Consider the following 16648-nt stretch of genomic DNA (forward strand, 5'->3'; position numbering starts at 1 on the left):
ACTGTATGATATCACTTATATGTGGAATCTAAAATGCAACACAAATGAACATATCTACGAAACAGACACAGACTCACAGATATAACGAACAGACTTGTGATTGCCAAGGGGCGGGGAGGGAAGGATTGGGAGTTTGGGATTAGCAGATGCAAACTATTGTGTATAGGATGGATAAAAAACAAGGTCCTACTGTATAGCATAGGGAACGATATTCAATATCCTGTGATAAACCATAATGGAAAAGAATATGAAAAAGAACATATATCTGTGTGTGTGTGTGTGTGTGTGTGTGTGTGTATATATATATATAAATAATAACTGAATCACTTTGCTATACACCAGAAACATAACATTGTAAATCAACTGCACTTCAATAAATTTTTTTTAAAAAGCTGCAGTAGGAGCTTCCCTGGTGGCACAGTGGTTAAGAATCCGCCTGCCAATGCAGGGGACATGGGTTCAATCCCTGGTCCAGGAAGATCCCACATACCACGAAGCAACTAAGCCCGTGCACCACAACTACTGAGCCTATGCTCTAGAGCCCATGAGCCACAACTACTGAGCCTGCGTGCCACAATTACTGAAGCCTGCGTGCCTAGAGCCCGTGCTCCACAACGAGAAGTCACCACAATGAGAAGCCCACGCACCGCAACAAAGAGGAGCCCCCCTCGCTGCAGCTAGAGAAAGCCCGCGAACAGTAACAAAGACGCAACGCAGTCAAAAATAAATTAAAAAAAAAAAAGCTGCAGTAATGAAAAAAAATAATGCTGCTGTGAACATAGGTGTGCATATATCTTTTTGAATTAGTTGTGTTCTTTGGATACATACCCAGAAGTAGAATAGCTGGTTCATATGGTGGTTCTATTTTTAATTTTTTGAGGAATCTCCATACTGTTTTCCACAGTGGCTGCACCAATTTACAGTCCTACCAATGGTGTACACGAGTTTCCTTTTTTCCCCATTCTTGCCAGCATGTTATTTCCTGTCTTTCCCATCATGGCCATTCTCACAAGTGTGAGGTGATACCTCATTGTGGTTTTGAGTTGTATTTTCTTAATAATTAGTGATGAATATCTTTTCATGTGTCTGTTGGCCAGCCGTATGTCTTCTTTGGAACAATATCTATTCAGATCCTCTGCCCATTTTTAAAATGGGTTGTCTGGCTTCTTATTGTTGAGTTGTATGAGTTCTTTATGCATTTTGGATATTAACCCCTTATGGGACATACAATTTGCCAGGTATGGCCTTTATTATGTTGAGGTATCTTCCCTCTATACCCACTTTGCTGACAATTTTTCTTATAAATGGATGTTGAATTTTGTCAGATGCTTTTTCTGCATCTATTGAAAGGATCACATGATTTTTAGCCTTCCTTTTATCAATGGATTTATCATGTTGATTGATTTGTGGATGTTGTAACATCCTTGTATCCCTCAAATAAATCCCACTTGATTGTGGTGTATGATCCTTTTAATGTGTTGTTGGATTTGTTTTGCTAATATTTTGTTGAGGATTTTTGCATCTATGTTCATCAAAGATATTGGCCTATAGTTTTCTTTTTCTGTGGTGTCCTTGTCTAGTTTTGGTACCAGGGTAATGCTGGCTTTGTAAAGTATTGAACAAGCAATTTTTATTTGGTCCACAGTTCCTCGGTGAAGAGGGCAGAAATTTTGGTACCAGGTAATTATGCCAAATTCTGATTCACATGGCTCATACTTCTGGGATATTTGTGGAATATTTATTCTTGCTGCTGGTTTTCCCAATGTACTTTTTCTGAATGGACAAGTTGAAGGCATTAAGAAAATGAAGCAGGAGTGAGGAGTTCTGAGCCCACTCTATTGGTGATAATAACAAGGAACATTTGCATTGCAATTTTCTTCCAAAAGTTATTACATTTGGTTCTCAAAACAAAATGCAGGTGTTATTACCTTCATTTTCAGGTAGATATGCAGGCTTAGAGAGACTCTTCTGTTATCATTCAGGTGGTATTAGATCAGCCTTGATCTAGGCTTGATAAGACACTGGTCTTATCATGTCAAAGTCTATGTTCATTTCATGGCACCTGGCTGCCTCCCTGCTGGTTGTGTATATGCCGGGAAGCCACTTCCCCTTTCTGGGCCTCGGTTCATACATCTGGAAAATGCCCAGGTGATCTCTTAGGTTCCAACTTTAAGTTCTGTGACAATGAGCCTTTTTTTCTCCATCATCTCTGTGAAAAATTGCTATAGCTTTACAAAGTACTAAAATAAAAAGATTTTATTTCTCTTTGAAAATCTGATTCGGGTACTAAAAAATCAAATAAATTATGAAAAATATCCCTTTCTTTTAAAGTAATGCCTAGGAATAGAATACCTTGAAAAAGAATGAATTGGTTGTGTTAAACATAGTACCCTCCGAGGTTGTGTTAAACATAGTACCCATAGTCTTCATTATTTTAAAAAAATGCCGTGAGAGGATTTTACTCTAGCTTATTTCAAGACAAAAGATATGGAAGAAAATAGAGCAACTTTTCTAGAAATCAAGTCATTTAGAACAGAAAAAAAAAAAACAAACTGAACTATCTAAATAAATCTAAAGTAGCTAAATAAATAAATCTTTCCAAAGGAAAAGGCCAAGCCTGGTCTTCAGGTTATTATTTACTTGGTAAATTCATTTTGTATGCAAAACATTTGTATTATCCGCATATCCTTGTCTGTTTAAACAAGACGATTAAACTGCTGTTGGGCCACATAGCCAAAAGAGCAAGTGAGTTATATGTTTCTTCTCCTTAGGGCATTTTGTTTTGTCTCAAACTTTTATTTGGAGCCATATAGAAATAACCTACTTTTGGTTGTCACATGAAGAAACTTTACACAGAAAAATCTGTATTTGCACATCCGTTTTAGGGTTTTATTTTGCTAAAAAGAATTCACACAGGCCAAAAAAAAAAAAACATGCAAAATATTTTTGCGCACACTTCTAACACACTATATTCCACTTCTGAAATGTTAAAAATTTAAAAAAATATCCCGAAGCAAGAGTACTTCGGTTGAAAAGTTAACATTATAAAAGCTAGATTCCTAACACAAACACTGCAGACATAAGTCACTCAGTTGCAAAAAGTTAATGTTTATAAATGTTAAATAAATGTCAACAATGAGGAGACAAGAACTGTAGATCCAAAGTGTACTCCCCACCATGAACTATTAAAAATTGTTTGGTGTTGTAGGACATCCACGATGTTAACTTGAAATAGACACAACCTTAACCCAACGCTACGCCAAACTTACAAACATCGAGGGAACCATATTCAGAACTACCTCCTTTTCCTGCTACCTTTAAAATGTTTGTCGCCGTTGTTGTTGATTTTGTGTTTTGGTAAATAAAAGAGTCCCTCAGAATCCACACTAGCTCTGAAATGCAGAAAAAACGATTCAATAAATGACGATGACGAAGTTCTCCTTTGAGATTTTACTTTTCTTTTTCATGATCATACACGTTTTAACGGGCACACTTGTGTGTATGTGTGTGTAAAATCTTTTAAACGATATTTTTGGAAACAACTCTAGGGAAATTTTTTCCCTTTCCTTGAGACCAGTCCCTGATAATTTAAAAGCTGTGGGGTTTTTTTTGTTATTTTTGTTTTTTAAGAGAAAACCTGCCTAGAGCCTTTCTGTACAGTCAGCAACCTCCTTGTTCCTGTATATTTGAACTTTCCAAAAATAAAAGAATGCTTGTTTGCAACTCTTGAAAAATCTCCAGGCACTCCCTGCAGATTTTACCCTGCCTGGTGCTTTATATTGACTTTTTCCCTGCACCAGAAGTAAAGAAGGGTCCTGTGGTAGGAGCACGCTTATGTCCCTCCTGGTGCTCCCTGGGGGATGTTGGTGACTTCACCCTTGGGAAAAAAACCTCGGGCCTTTTGTTAGAGACACATCTAGCTGCTTCCTTCTCCCTCAGGTAGAAAGGCAGTCCCCTGGAAGCCTCAGTTCTCAGAAGAAAAAGTATTCTAATGCATTCTCATAAAACATTTCAAACATGCAAAGAGAAAATCCAAAACAGGAGTCAGGAGAGAGTAGCAGTGATTTGGAAGAGAGCCTAAATATTGTGCTCAAGGGAGAAACATCCACTCAAACCACCTGCTTCAAGGCCATGTTCAATGAGCATAATAACAGCGCTTCCTAAAAGGGTAAGAGACTATACCGCTTCCAACCTCAAAAACTAAGCTTCTCTCTTTATCACCAAACAGCTTTAAAATGCTTGCTTAACTCAAACTATCACTAATACTTTAAGGAAGTTTGAAGACCCAAGTCTATTTCAATAAATGCTTAAATAATTGCTAGATCAACTCAGCTCATACTTTTTCAAAATATTGGCCAAAATGGCAAACGTGTATATATCATATATCATCTTTCCCTTCCAGCAGTCAACACAATTGTATATAATCAGTGTACTGCTTTTAAAGGAAGATACGAGAAGGATGGAGCAGCTCTCAAGTGGGAGGTCCTGCCAGCTCGTGCGTTCTTACTGAGGTTGGCAGAAAGGAAGGTTCCTCTTCCCCACCCAGAGTTTGGGCATGTTCTCAGCCTCTTCTGCCATCCTGTTTCAGACACTGTCTCTCTCTTCTTTTCCACAGGTCACTAAGCCTGTTGGGGGGAGGGGTGCTGAGGAAGACTTCAGCAGTGAGCAGTCATAGTATTGGGAATGAAACACATGCACAAGACTAGACGTTCATGCTAACGAACCTCGTAAAGCCAAACAGAGGCCAAACACAGCCCAGAGTCGTTTTAAAATCTCCTCTCACAAACAGCAAAGCAAAACTGGAAAAACCCAATTCCACCTTCCCACCACAACTCAAAAAGAAGCTAAGCTTTCTGGGGACATTGGATGTTTCAGACTGAAAGAGGGTAGCTGAAGAGCCCTTCTTTCTTCAGCTGTCTGTGCTGTGAGCCCGACCCTTTCCTGAAGCCCTGTCGATTGCCCAGAGGCTCCCAGAAGACATCCCTCCGAGGTCTGGGCTCCCTTGAGAATGTTCAAGCCTGTGCAAGGTCTGAAGTCTGATGCGCAGAGGTAGCTCCATGACGCGAGTAATGGAATAACACTTCCTTTTTTGGTGAGGAAAGCCCAATCGGTCTTAGCTAACAAGCGCTCAGCTATGGCTCTAAAAATATCCTGCAGCGAGGGCTGTTTGGCACTTCATTTTGTTTGCTGGAGGAGCTCTAAAGAACTCCGCAGAATGCTTCAGATTCTCCATGACTGCTCTGAGCTCTGTCCCTGCTCTGGTGACCTCAGGGAAGTGTATCGCGTGGGGAAAGTTACTTTTTCTTTTTCACTTTTGAGTTCTTGGAACTCTGTCCTCAGTGTTTGGAGTACAATTCCAGTCTTGGATTAATTACTAGCTTGGTTCAGGAATCTTCATTTGGCTTCTAGTCTGAACTATGCAAATACACAATCTGTTTGCAGAAGAAAGGACTAAAATTATACTTCAAAAGGGCTCAGTCACTTCCTGTCTTCTCCCTTTTCCCCCCAAAAAGAAACATCAGCCTCCTTGAATCCTTCGTTGCCAGCAGACACCCTGGGCTCCCTACACGTTGATGGCGTGTGCATGCTTCTTGCACAAGGGTTTGTCCTTCTTGGAGTAGAATGGCTGCCCCTCCAGATTCACGTGGCAGACCTGGGACAGAGAACAGATAGGCATGAGACAGCCCATGAGGCAGGGGGACACAAACAAAAGATTTCAGCCACCCCTTTAAGACAAAGTGCTGTCACAGGCAGATGGGAGAAAAGGCAACAGCCTGCTTCTCCCTACCACAAGTGCTTGACAGCTAAAGCAGTGTAGATGCGTTGAGCTATCTAAAAATCAAGATTTCCAAAAAGGAACATGGAATAAACTCAAGTTAAATTAAATTTAATTAATGGAATACGGAACATATACACAATAAGGTGATCAACTGATCAACTATCCAAAATTTATAAGGAACCAATACAAATTCGTAAGTCAATGTCCACAGAAGTGATTAACACCTAAAGAAATATAAAATGTCAGAAAAATGATCCTCACTAATAATTAAAGGAAAAAGTAATTAAAACCTCCATGAGATATCACTAGACACTTGTTAATCTAGCAAAATAAATAAAACAAAAAGCCTCAATAGCTTGTCACCTTTAACCTTATATGACTGGAGCCAGAAAATGAAAAAAAAAAGTAATCAGTCAAAAGTCAGCAATGCCAAAAGGGGATCAGGCCGATCAGGCCTACTTGTCACTGCTAGGGACACATGAATCAGCACGGCCTTCTGCAGGGGATGTGGCAACACTGAAGAGAAGCCATGAAGATGTGCCTGCCCTGTACCCCAGTAACACCACTCTGGAGAATTTCATCTTGCAGCAACTATTGCACAGAACAGGAAAGCAACATATGCTCAACTACAAACTGAAAAACTACTAATATTTCTCTCAATGGGGAGATGATTAAGTTAATTTTTAAGGTGCATTTTTCCAATGACAGGCCACCACGAAAAAATAAATCAAATATGGCAAAGTGTATGCAGGAAAACACTGACTGAAAAAAAAAAGAGGCAAAATTATATATCCCCATGATGACAACATATGAGTGCAGTCTGAAGATGCTGACAAAACAAAAAGAAGGGAGATCAGTAATATTTGTTGAGACTACTGCGGGTCGAGTATGATGCCAGACACTCTGTATACATGGTCTCATTTTTTTATTTTTAATCTTATTTTATTTTTGACTGTGTTGGGTCTTTGTTGCTGCATGCAGGCTTTCTCGAGTTGCAGTGAGCAGGGGCTACTCTTCGTTGTGGTGCACGGGCTTCTCATTGCGGTGGCTTCTTTTTGTTGCAGAGCACAGGCTCTAGGTGCACGAGCTTCTGTAGTTGTAGCATGCGGGCTCAGAAGTTGTGGCAAGTGGGCTCTATAGCACAGGCTCAGTAGTTGTGGCACACAGGTCCAGTCACCCCGCAGCATGTGGGACCTTCCCAGACCAGGGATCGAACCTGTGTCCCTTGCATTGGCAGGCAGATTCTTAACCACTGCACCGCCAGGGAGGTCCCTACATGGTCTCATTTAATTCCCACAAAAACTTTATGGAATAGGTATGACTGTTCCCCATTTCACAATTGAAAGCTGAGGCTCAAAGAGCCCAAGTGTCTTGCTCAAGTCACAGACCTAGAAAGTTGTAGAACCTGGGCATCCATATTCAGGTCTGCGAGACTCCAGTTCTAAGCTCATTCTCCCCACACCTCATAGCAGAGAGGGGCTATGTTTACTTGAAATTGTTCTGGGTTTACGGACTTGTATCGAGGTAGTTCACTAAGCTTGCTGGACTACCAGTATGAAGTCTGGTCCTGGGTGGGCAATCTGCCAGTTGCCAGTCAGCTGGGAAGTCACATAGGCTGGGACAGGCCCTAGCCTCAGAGAGGGCACTGAAGATCTCTAGTGGGGAGCAGAATTGGGGACCACATCCAGGACATTGACATGAGAGGAAGTGCAGGTGGAATTCCCAGGTAGAGGTAAGCATGAGGATACAGAAATCACCCTTCCGAGATGAGCTTGGGCCACTGAGCACGTGTCTGCTCCAAGAAAGCTGGAAAGAAAAGTGGCATCATGGTGGTCCCAAGTGTGAGGCCCTGATGGCCCGGTTGAGGACGTTATACCTGAGATCACACAGGGCTGCCAATGGGCTCTGGAAGCCAACGACCTGAGAAAGTGTCTCAAAACATCCCAGGTAGATGCAGTGATATTGAGTGTAACCAGGCTCCTGTGGTGGCCTCAAGCTGTGGTGACAACTTGGAGACAAGTCTAAGATGGTGGCACCCAAGATCCAACTGGTGAGGATGGGTTTTGGGAGAGACAGGAAGGCAGCTCTGGAATGAGTTGGCAAGGAGCTGCTGGTCAACAGCCGGGGCTCTGGCTAGGAGACCCTGCCTGGTCTGAGACAGTGCTGGTTGCTTGTGAAAACTCTGGATGAGTCAGGCTGGAGAGGGTGTTGGGAGACTGAGGACCAAGGAGTGAGGAAAGGCCAGAGCCTCAGAGGTGGCTCACTGATAAGATGAGACTGAGGGAAAGAACTGTCATAGAGAGGTCGTACTCAGTGCCTTGGGCCAGGAGCCTGCAGGTGGGATGCAATGGGGCTCCATGGTGGAGGAGGCCTCCAACCTACCCATCACAGCGGCACAGCAGGGATGGTCCAACCCCCAGGCTCTGTGGTCAAGTGGCAGCAGGGCCTGGCTGGGAAGGAGTGGTGGCCATAGAGTGCTGACGACAGAGTGGAAGGCGATGAAATAGGCCAGCTGCAGAGGCCCCTCGACTGCCCACAAAAGTTACACCACATCACATCCCTTCCTGGTACCCACACCAACTAGATACCAACTAGACTTAAAGGAGAAGAAGGGCCAGTAAGACATGTTTCCCCAACTAAGGTAGGACTCACATCCTTTCCATTAGGACTCAAGTGCCAAAGCCAGACAGGAGGTAAACCCTCACCCTGACCCGCACTGTCCTTCTCAGCCTTCATTTTATGTGCTTGGGACTTTAGAGATGTTGTCTTGTTCTGTTCATTAATTGCTCATACATGTCAGCTATGTTTTCCTTTCAAGATTCTAAATTCCTTGAAGGTAGAGACTTGTTCTGGGAGACTTTTGTATTCCCAAAACTCAACTGAATTAGTCTGAAGTATGTGCTCCCCTGAGATCTAACTGATGGGAAAACAGCATGTCAGCCGCAAGAGCTAGTCCTGATCTTCCTTTCTTACTAGTTTTTTTTTTTTTTTAAGTTACAGGAAAATATATGCTCATTAAAAGTGATTTGGAAATACAAAGTGATGGAAAAAGGAACAAAGAAAACAAAACCCTGAAAGTTTTCCAATCAAAATATTGCTTTCCAAAAATTAAACCATATTCCACTTTGATATAGCTGCATGGGGCAGTGAGTACTACGCAGGGCTAGTTTGGGGGAGGGCGTAACGATTCTCTGTGCTGATTCTCCAGAGGACGGGATCTGACTGGTTTCTTTGGGCAGACCCTCTGGGCAGTGCTGTGGGTCTTTCACACCTGACTGGAACTTATCTGTAATCTCAGCCTGAACAACCCCAGGCTTTACCGCTTCTTCTTGTCTCTCTCTGGGACTTGTGCCATCATGACTCAGCCAAACACGGCAAGCTTGAGGGAGCAGACCCATGCTCACCTTTGCATGATTCCCTCTCCATGTGACACATGGAGACCTCTCATCAGCCTGCCTTTGGAGAGCAGGCCTTCTATGCCTCTGTCTTCCCTGGACCTCCTCCAAGTCTCTTAGATCTTTCTAGAAGCTGGGTAACCAGATTTGCAGGCAGCATCTTAGGATCAGACAAGCCATGGCTTGAAGGTAAGGGTCAGAAAGCCCTGTACGGTGCCTCGCTGAGCTGTGGCTCTTCAGGGGACAACCCCAAAGCCGGTATATTTATATTGTTGTCCCTTTTTGGAGGGGAGGTCCTGATATAGTTTAAGGACCCTAAAAGGCAATTAGAGAATCTGTTCAAAGGGCTGGAAAAAGTGTTATGGATTGAACTGTGCCGCCCTAAATTCACATGTTAAAGTCCCAACCCCGAGTACCTCCAGCCTATCCAGCACAGGGACATAGCAGTGACCTTATTTGGAAATAGGGTCTTTGCAGACTAAATTAAAACTGAGGTTAAGATGACATCATATGGAGTACGGTGGGCCCTTAATCCAATATGACTAGTGTCCTTATAAGAAGGGAAGAGACACAGAGACAGACACCTGCACAGAGGAGAGTGTCATGTGAAGACACAGACACACAGAGGGAAGGCAGCCTTGTGACAATGGAGGCAGAGATTGCAGTTATGCAGCTACAATTCAAGAAACACCAAGCATGGCTGGCAACCACCAGCAGCTAGGAGAGAGAGCAGGTCCCTGCTGACATCTTGAATTTGGACTTCTAGCCCCCAGAACTGTGAGAGAGTAAGCGTCTGTTGTTTAAGCTATTCAATTGTGGTACTTTGTCACGGCAGCCCTAGCAAACTAATATATGGAGTGAATACAATGCACCCCACAGATGGGAGGGGATATAGAAATGAAGTATAAAAGCTGAAGTGAATTGCAGTAAACATTATGACTATGGTTGTCCTATGTCATAAGTCTATAATAATTGTTCAAGTTTAAACTATGTAGACCTTTCACACGTTCCCAAAATTTACCTTGAGCAACTCTGGTAAAAAAAAAAAAAAAAAGCAGTAGTAGTACATTGATTTTCCCAAATAAAGTTTAGTCAATTATAGATTCACATTACAGGGCTTTATCAGGGACGACTGTTTTCTAATTCTAACGCAGACTCTAAATGTTGGCAGGCTCATTGCCCTGTCCCTTCCCCAGCCCAAAGCCCTTGGAAGGAAAACGTCAATCTCACGGTAAAAATGACCTGGCTGTTCAGCAGAAATAAACTGCACATGGTTAATACTTAATCTAGGGCTTATCTCCTGGCAACTATATATCGAGAATAGGACCATTTAGGAAAATGCAATGATACTCAGCCCTTCTAAAGGTTCAGTCAAAAGAAAACTTATCTCAGCTTTTCATAGGATTAGTCAATAAGCTCCAATCTAGTGTTCATGGTGAAAATTTAGGGAAAACCGTTGAATCACATCATCATATCTTAAATGACCTATAACCATGGGAAGCCACCTGCCCCTATTAAATCCCAACATCATTCACTCCTCCCACCTATTGAGAGCACCACTGCTGAGGAAAGCTGCTAGTTTGCCAGATCCTAAGACACTCTTCTGTCCTTAATGAAGTGGAGAGTAACAAAGCCATATTGGTTAATAAATCATTATTAGTAATAAAACTTTGCTCAGCTGTGACATATCGAGGCATCGTGGTATTTGCCGGCTTTTAAAAATGACAGAATATTAGAATGCCAGGGTTGAAAGGGATGTAAAGGGTTGGTCATCTGGCCCCACTTGGTCCCTCCTGCCTCTTCTCAGAAAGTCAGAACCCCAAGCAAAACACATACTGCGCAAATGAAGCAGGTGTCGTGCCAAGTATGCCCCAGGGCTTCGATAAACTTGTCACCGGCCTCAACGGGGAAATCGCAACCGTGACACTTGGTGCTGAACAGATTGATATAGTCTGAAATGAAAGGCAGAGTAAGGACCAGGCATCCAGGCAGGCTGGGAGGAGTGTCCCAGCCACATCGACCCAATGTCAGAACAACCCCCCAAATCACCGGGCTGGGGGCAGTGGATGAAACCTAATTGGTTACTTGTCATCTTGCAGACAAAATACTCAGTTACATGATTGGTTTTTTCCTTTTCCAATAATTTGCACTGGTGTGGTGCAGATTCAGGCTTAGTCACCACCCTGTGTTGGTTTGATCTGCAAACACTTTCTGGAACTGTCATTAACTTTCTGCAGGGTGATTTTCTCCTCTGCTCTGTCACCTCTTACGGTCCAAACAGACCAATCCCAAAAAAGAAAAAAAATCCTATTTCCCAGCAGCTCTGCTTATTTTGGAAGAGTGAGAGCCTTTAACATTTCTTAGAGTTGTAGCATGTTCTTTGCTTGGTCATTCTTCTGTCATTGGGCATCTGTGTTGATAATAACTTTTCACTACTGGAAACAATACCTGAGCTATTTTGTTGGGACATGTTCCCCTCCCCCAGCCAAAGAGATAATAATACCAAATATTATTTACATAATGCTTTACAGTTTACCAAGCATCCTCACGTAGATTGTATTATTTGCTAGTATCTCAATGTCAAGGTCTATGTATTAGTTTTCTTTTTTTTCTTTTCTTTTTTTTTTGTGGTACGCGGGCCTCTCACTGTTGTGGCCTCTCCCGTCGCGGAGCACAGGCTCCGGACGCGCAGGCTCAGCGGCCATGGCTCACGGGCCCAGCCGCTCCATGGCATGTGGGATCCTCCCAGACCGGGGCACGAACCCGTGTCCCCTGCATCGGCAGGCGGACTCTCAACCACTGCACCACCAGGGAAGCCCTATGTATTAGTTTTCTTTGTACTCCCAGCACAGTGCCTGGCACACAAGTCAGTACCCAACACATATGTCAAATGAATGAGTGAATGGATGAATCACTGAATCAATAAATTAATGAATAAACTTAGTCTTGGCGAAATTGTTTTTGTTCTGTTTTGCGGATGAGGCTGGAAGAGGTGAAGGGCCTAGCCAGAGACACACAGGTGAGACAGCGGGCCAGGCCTGTGCTTCTCGGCCCCAGTTGTCTGGGCCTGGTAGTGGGCAGCACTCCCACTGCACTCACTGTAGAACTCTCCCAGATTCTTCTAGAAGAATCTTGATGCCTTTTACAAAGCCTTCATTCTCCTAGAAGTGTACTTGTCTCTCCACAGCTCTGCCACAGTTGGCTTTTTCTTACAGAGGTTTTCTGCTCAGATCTCCTTGTGGACAGTATGCCTAGTCACTGTCTCAGACCACCTGCTGAGAGTCAACATGAAGTGGGGGCTATGAACTATGAATTTGGTATCACAGGTGTGACCCTAGTACATTTTTTAAAAGTAATTAATTTATTTATTGGCCACACCCCACGGCCTGTGGGATCTTAGCTCCCCAACCAGGGATTGAAGCCACGCCCCCTGCATTGGAAGCGCAGAGTCTTAACCACTGGACTGCCAGGGAAGTCCCCTAATACATTTTTTTTAAAAGCTGGTATTTTCCTCATTTATTCTACAAAAGGGGAATGTAATTGGTATTAAATAAAGTTTGTGCATGGGCCTTTCCCACCAGGAAAATAATCTAGTTTCTCATTTATGTATTCCTTCCTTTATTTCTCCTATTAGGTCTTTATAATTTTCTTTGGGACTGGAGGGAGAGGGGAAAAGGGGAGTTGTTTAATTGGTACAGAGCTTCATATTTGCAAGATGAAAACATTCTGATCTGTTTCAGATCAATCAACAGTGTGAATATACTTAACACTACTGTACTGTACACTTAAAAATGGTTAGGATGGATACATGTATATGTATGGCTGAGTCCCTTTGCTATGCACCAGAAACTATCACAACATTGTTAATCGGTGATACTCCAATATAAAATAAAAAGTGAAAAGCCAAAAAAAAAAAAAAAAACCGTTAGGATGGTAAATTTTATATGTGTATTTTTTCCCCCACGATAATTAAAAAAAAAAAAGACAAGGTCAGAACCAAACACAGTGTCCCATGGTACGGGGACAGGGGCTGACTCTGATATTTTATCTCTAGGGCAGGTTAACCAACAGGCTTGACTTTACCTCACTATTGGATCATCTAGCTCTCCTTTCTTTACTTTGTTTATAAGAATATCACCCTTTATCACATTCAACAAGCATATTAAATTTCTAATGCTCTTTCTAAAATAAAAATTAAATTGTGTTATTTCTTTACTTAAAACATCACAGTGACTCCCATTGCTTAAGGAAGTAGTTTCAAACTGTGCTTCTTGGAGAGCTGTGGGTCTCCCAGAGCAATTACAGAGCTGTGCATCCATTATCTCAGTTAATCCTCACAACAGCCTCTGAGAGTTAAGTGAAGAAGGAGAGACTCAGAAAGGGCAAGCATCCTGTCCATGGTCACACAGCCTGGAAGTGGCCCCTGTGGGCCTTCAGTCAGGGTCTCTCAGGGTGCCTAAGGCTGAGGCTAAACCTGCTTCCTTGCTATCTTTTCTTAACAGTAGATGATCCCTTTCCTGGGTCTTCTTAATCAAAACATCATTTTTGAAAATCTTTTTGGGGGGGGGTGCTAGGGAGAGGAGCACTGGTAATAGTGTTAATCTATCATTCTTTCACAAGCCTCACGCATAAATTGTGGCTTATCACACATTATGAAAGTTATAATGCTTTTAGTCGACTAACAATAGCAATTTGTATTGGTACCACAGCACTTTTATTAATTACCAATCATCACCATTTCCTCCTAAGAAGGGAAAAGACAGGTGTTATCTTCTCCCTTTTACCGATATGAACTCTGAGGCCAGAATGACTGAGTGACTTATTTAAAGTCATTCAGTGAGCCTCAGAGCTGGAAAGAGAATTCACCAGTACCTCAGAACCCAAGAAGTTTCTTTTATAATTTATTGTCAGGGGGAAAAAAATTTTAATTTTGTTTTCCTTTTCCCCTTGAAGAACTGGAATGTTTTCTCCTTTCTGGTTTTAAAGTAAACTAACTTACCGTGTTTCTCTTTTTGCTCTCACATTTGCTACCCAGTCAGTGCAGCTCTGTTATTCTTCATAATCAGCATGTTTCCTTTTCCCTCTTCTTCTTGGTGCTGCTTTGCTAGTTCTATTGTCTTAACTTTCATGTTTTTGTTACCTTTGTTGGAACCTGCCTCAAATCCTTATCTGAAAGAGGCAGGCTATGAATAAATGAGTGTGTGAATGTGTGAGTGACTGAATGGTTAGTTAGCCAGGATGCCCAACTCTAACAGATGGCTTTATCTTCAGAATTTACCGTAATTGACTCCAAGTTATAAGATAACATATAGCGTCTGGGGAGAACAGAGAAACTCCGAATTCAGACAGGGAGTTGGCTGGACGCTGAAGGAACATCAAAGTCTGGTAAACATCACAGGAGCTGGGAGGGGACCTGCATGTACTTGACTAGTTCCGAAGTTTCTTTGGTTTAATCCTCACCACAACTCTGGGAGGCAGGTGTTGATCTCCCCCTCTTACAGATGGGGAGAGTGAGGCTCAGAGAAGTTTAGTAACTCAATCAGGGTTAGAAAGCCAGCCTGAAACAGGAGCCTGGAACAGAACCTAGGACAAAGGCCGGCGCCAAAGCCTTTTCAGACTAGACCTTGTGGTCTTCAAATCAAAACCATCTGAAAGGTTTCCTAAGCGGTCACAAGATGCCGACTTGTGGTCCACATATTTGGTGCAGGGAAAACAGCACAGATTGAATGTGTGCGAAAGGGAACACCTACCCCTTTCTCCCAGACTGTGGGGCCTCCCTACAGCACAGAGGTCCTACCTTTCTCACAGTAGGGCTCCCCATCTTCCATGTGGAAGAGGCTGTTCCCGAAGGGCTTCTTGCAGGCTGCACAGACAAAGCAGGTGGTGTGCCACGTCTGTCTCAAGGCATGCATCACTTCCTGGGGAAAAGAGTCTCAGCTCAGGACAGAAAGGTCCAGGAGGGAGAAGAAGGCAGGCTTAACTTCCACACCAGCCCCGGTCACTGCCGGAGCATCCCATCAGGGAGCAGGGCAGGAGAGCCCAAGAAGCGGGCCTTGGACACGCCGCAGAAGGCTAGGGGCGGCAGAGGAGAGGCTCCTACTCGTGCAGCACTTGCTGGGTGCCAGGTTCTGTGCGTGCTTCCATAAGCTGTGACGCTTCACCCTCCCACCCAACCTGGGAGGGAAGTACTATGTGTTATCGCCATTTTACCAAAGGGGCATCGAGGGTCAAAGCCACATGCAGGTGCACGGTGAGGTCAGGCTAGGAAGCAGTAACTTGCTTTGCAGAAGCTCTGCCACCACTTCAAGCTGTGTGGCCAGAGATGTGGCCCACGGATCTCTTGCTTCAAGTTCATTTACTCCCTAGTTCATTGGTGGCAAACCAACTCCCTTCTAGGACAGAAATGGAGTTGTTCTTGCTCTGTTAGCACAGCAACTTCTTGGCTTCCAAATAGGACCCCACAACCTTGTGGAGGAGGAGAGATTGGTTGGAAAAGAGACAAGGGTCAGAGGAGAGGAATGCAGCCCACTTACCCCCATGATTTTGGTGTTGCACTTGGCACAGACCGGGGCAAAGAACTGCTCATAACACCGCTCACAGTAAACGTTGTTCTGCTCCTCCACAAAGCACACGTCTGCCAGGGAGGTCTTGCAGTAGGCACAGTTGAACTCTTCTGGGTGCCAGGAGCGGCCCATGGCTACCAGAAAGGGGCCCCTGGGGAAGCAGAGAATAGTACCCCCTCTAAGGCAGCCCCCAAAGCTTAACACCAGATATTTCAAAACGCTCAACAATATTCACACTTTGACCCTAGAACGCTATAACTTCTGTGACTGTTCTAACGAAATAACAGGAAATTCAGATAAAGCTCCAGGCAAAAAGATGTTGTTTCATCACTTGCAACAAACAGAGGTGGGGAAGCGACTTGAACATCCACTAGCAGGGGACTGGGTAAGTATGTTATGGAATATCCATTAGGTTGACTACTGATAATTGTAGTAAGAAGAGCAATGATGACGGTGCTAATGGCTAGCATTTATTAAGTGCTTACTCTGCGCCAGGTACCATTCAAGAAGAAATTTGCATTATTTAACGTGTTTAATTCTCACAACAATCCTATGAAGCAGGTACTATTATGATACGCGTTTTCAGATAAGGAAACTGAGGTACAGGGATGTTAAGTAAGTTGTTCAAGGCTATAGGGCTAGTATGGTAGACCCAGGACACAAACCTGTCTCCAGATTAGTAGTCAGACAGTGGCACTGAAGAAACGCTTCATGTTTTAATTTTTACTTTTCTGAATTTTCTAATTCTTCTCTAATGACTATATTTTTTCTAATGATACTTTATTTTTAAATAAAAGTGTATTTTTCATATACACAAGCCCACCCCCCACACACATATGCACATACTATAAACATACTATATTCAAACAAGTACCACCCATGATCCTTGGCCTCTAAGCATGAAATGACTT

At 43.2% G+C, this 16648-nt stretch overlaps 1 protein-coding gene across 6 annotated transcripts in view; it reads right to left on the bottom strand.

The window, feature by feature from the left end:
* The window catches only part of LDB3 (LIM domain binding 3), a 67137-nt gene that overhangs the window by 6078 nt on the left and 44411 nt on the right, over positions 1-16648 (bottom strand). For 4 of the 6 annotated variants that reach the window (XM_067710312.1, XM_067710309.1, XM_067710311.1 and 1 more), the window contains 4 exons: positions 15708-15888; positions 14972-15092; positions 11011-11126; positions 2876-5653 (listed from right to left, as the gene is read on the bottom strand). In XM_067710312.1, coding sequence (XP_067566413.1) covers positions 5564-5653; positions 11011-11126; positions 14972-15092; positions 15708-15888 — 508 coding nt within the window. In that variant the 3' untranslated portion in view covers positions 2876-5563. Of the gene's footprint in view, positions 1-2875; positions 5654-11010; positions 11127-14971; positions 15093-15707; positions 15889-16648 lie in introns of those variants that run through there. The other 2 variants (XR_010935898.1, XM_067710310.1) reach the window with 2 other exon arrangements.

This window comes from Pseudorca crassidens, chromosome 16 (assembly GCF_039906515.1).
Source record: "Pseudorca crassidens isolate mPseCra1 chromosome 16, mPseCra1.hap1, whole genome shotgun sequence".
NCBI lineage: Eukaryota > Metazoa > Chordata > Mammalia > Artiodactyla > Delphinidae > Pseudorca > Pseudorca crassidens.